Here is a 1,304-nt window from a genome sequence, read left to right as displayed (position 1 = left end):
TCCTCTCTCCCTCTGTCCGAAGGGGGATCATCACGCCGGTCGGAGCGGCGAAGGGCGGGCGGACGGCCCCGCTGCAGTGCGTCTCCATGGCCGAGGGCCACACCAAGCCCATCCTCTGCCTGGACGCCACGGACGAGCTGCTCTTCACCGGATCCAAAGGTGGGTGTCGCCCCGGCCGGTGTGGTTCAGTGGGTAGAGCGCCGGCCTGTGGGCCACAGGGTCCCGGGTTCGATTCCAGTCGAGGGCACTGGCCCGGGTTGCAGGCTCGATCCCCAGTAGGGGGTATGCAGGCAGGAGGCAGCCGATCCATGATTCTCTCTCATCATTAAGGTTTCTCTCTCTCTCCCTCTCCCTTCCTCTCTGAAATCCATAAAAAAACACTCAGCCACTGAGCCACGCCGGCCGGGCCAGGGCACAGCTTTTGCAAAGTGTCCTTCCCCCTGGTTCCCTTGTCTGGGCCCGTTCTGACCCACCCTCCCTTCCCCGCAGGCAGGCGCAGGCGGCAGGCCCTTGGCTCTCCGAGGTTTCCTTCATCAATGTGTAACCCTGCCCCTTCAGGCGCCTCCAGGCTGCTCTGGGGCATGAGAAGCAGGAGAGCCCCCCCCCGCAGACCGCAGCTGCAAGATGTGGGGCCTGGTCACGGGGCAGGAGATCGCCGCCCTGAAGGGCCACCCCAACAACGTGGTCTCCATCAAGTACTGCAGCCACTCGGGGCTGGTCTTCTCCGTGTCCACCTCCTACATCAAGGTGTGGGACATCCGGGACTCGGCCAAGTGCATCCGCACCCTCACGTAGGTGCTCCTCCCTGGGGGGGGTGGGGAGACGGGGGGTGCTGGCCGCCCGGGGGCCCTACTCAGGACAGCCTGGTCTGAGGGCCTTTCGTCCACCGAGGTGGAGTGGAGCTGAGTTCTGCGTGGGTCTCGGGGGAAGCGGCGGCTCCCATCCGTCAATCAGGGAAGGCTTCCTGGAGGCAGTGGCTTACGGGCCTGCTCGGAGGGAGGTGAGATGGGTCTGCTGGCCGGTGCGGATGGACCGGTTTCATCTCTGACCTCGCCTCCCTTCCCTCCCGCCCTCCCGGGCAGGTCCTCGGGTCAGGTGATCTCGGGGGACGCCTGCGCAGCCACCTCCACACGCGCCCTCACCAGCGCGCAGGGCGAGCACCAGATCAACCAGATCGCGCTCAGCCCCTCGGGCACCATGCTGTACGCCGCCTCGGGCAACGCCGTCCGCATCTGGGAGCTCAGCAGGTCCGGGGAGGGGCCTGGGGAGATGGGGGGGGGCAGGCTGGGCACGGGGGGGGGGGG

At 67.1% G+C, this 1,304-nt stretch overlaps 1 protein-coding gene across 1 annotated transcript in view; it reads left to right on the top strand.

Annotated features, from left to right (window-relative positions):
• The window catches only part of KIF21B (kinesin family member 21B), a 74,244-nt gene that overhangs the window by 72,580 nt on the left and 360 nt on the right, over positions 1-1,304 (top strand). The window contains 3 exon segments of the mRNA XM_015568449.1: positions 23-159; positions 611-791; positions 1,083-1,247. Coding sequence (XP_015423935.1) covers positions 23-159; positions 611-791; positions 1,083-1,247 — 483 coding nt within the window.

Source organism: Myotis davidii, unplaced genomic scaffold (assembly GCF_000327345.1).
Source record: "Myotis davidii unplaced genomic scaffold, ASM32734v1 scaffold685, whole genome shotgun sequence".
NCBI lineage: Eukaryota > Metazoa > Chordata > Mammalia > Chiroptera > Vespertilionidae > Myotis > Myotis davidii.
The sequence above is the reverse complement of the archived record's forward strand: the minus strand, read 5'-3'. Positions and strand labels throughout refer to the sequence as shown.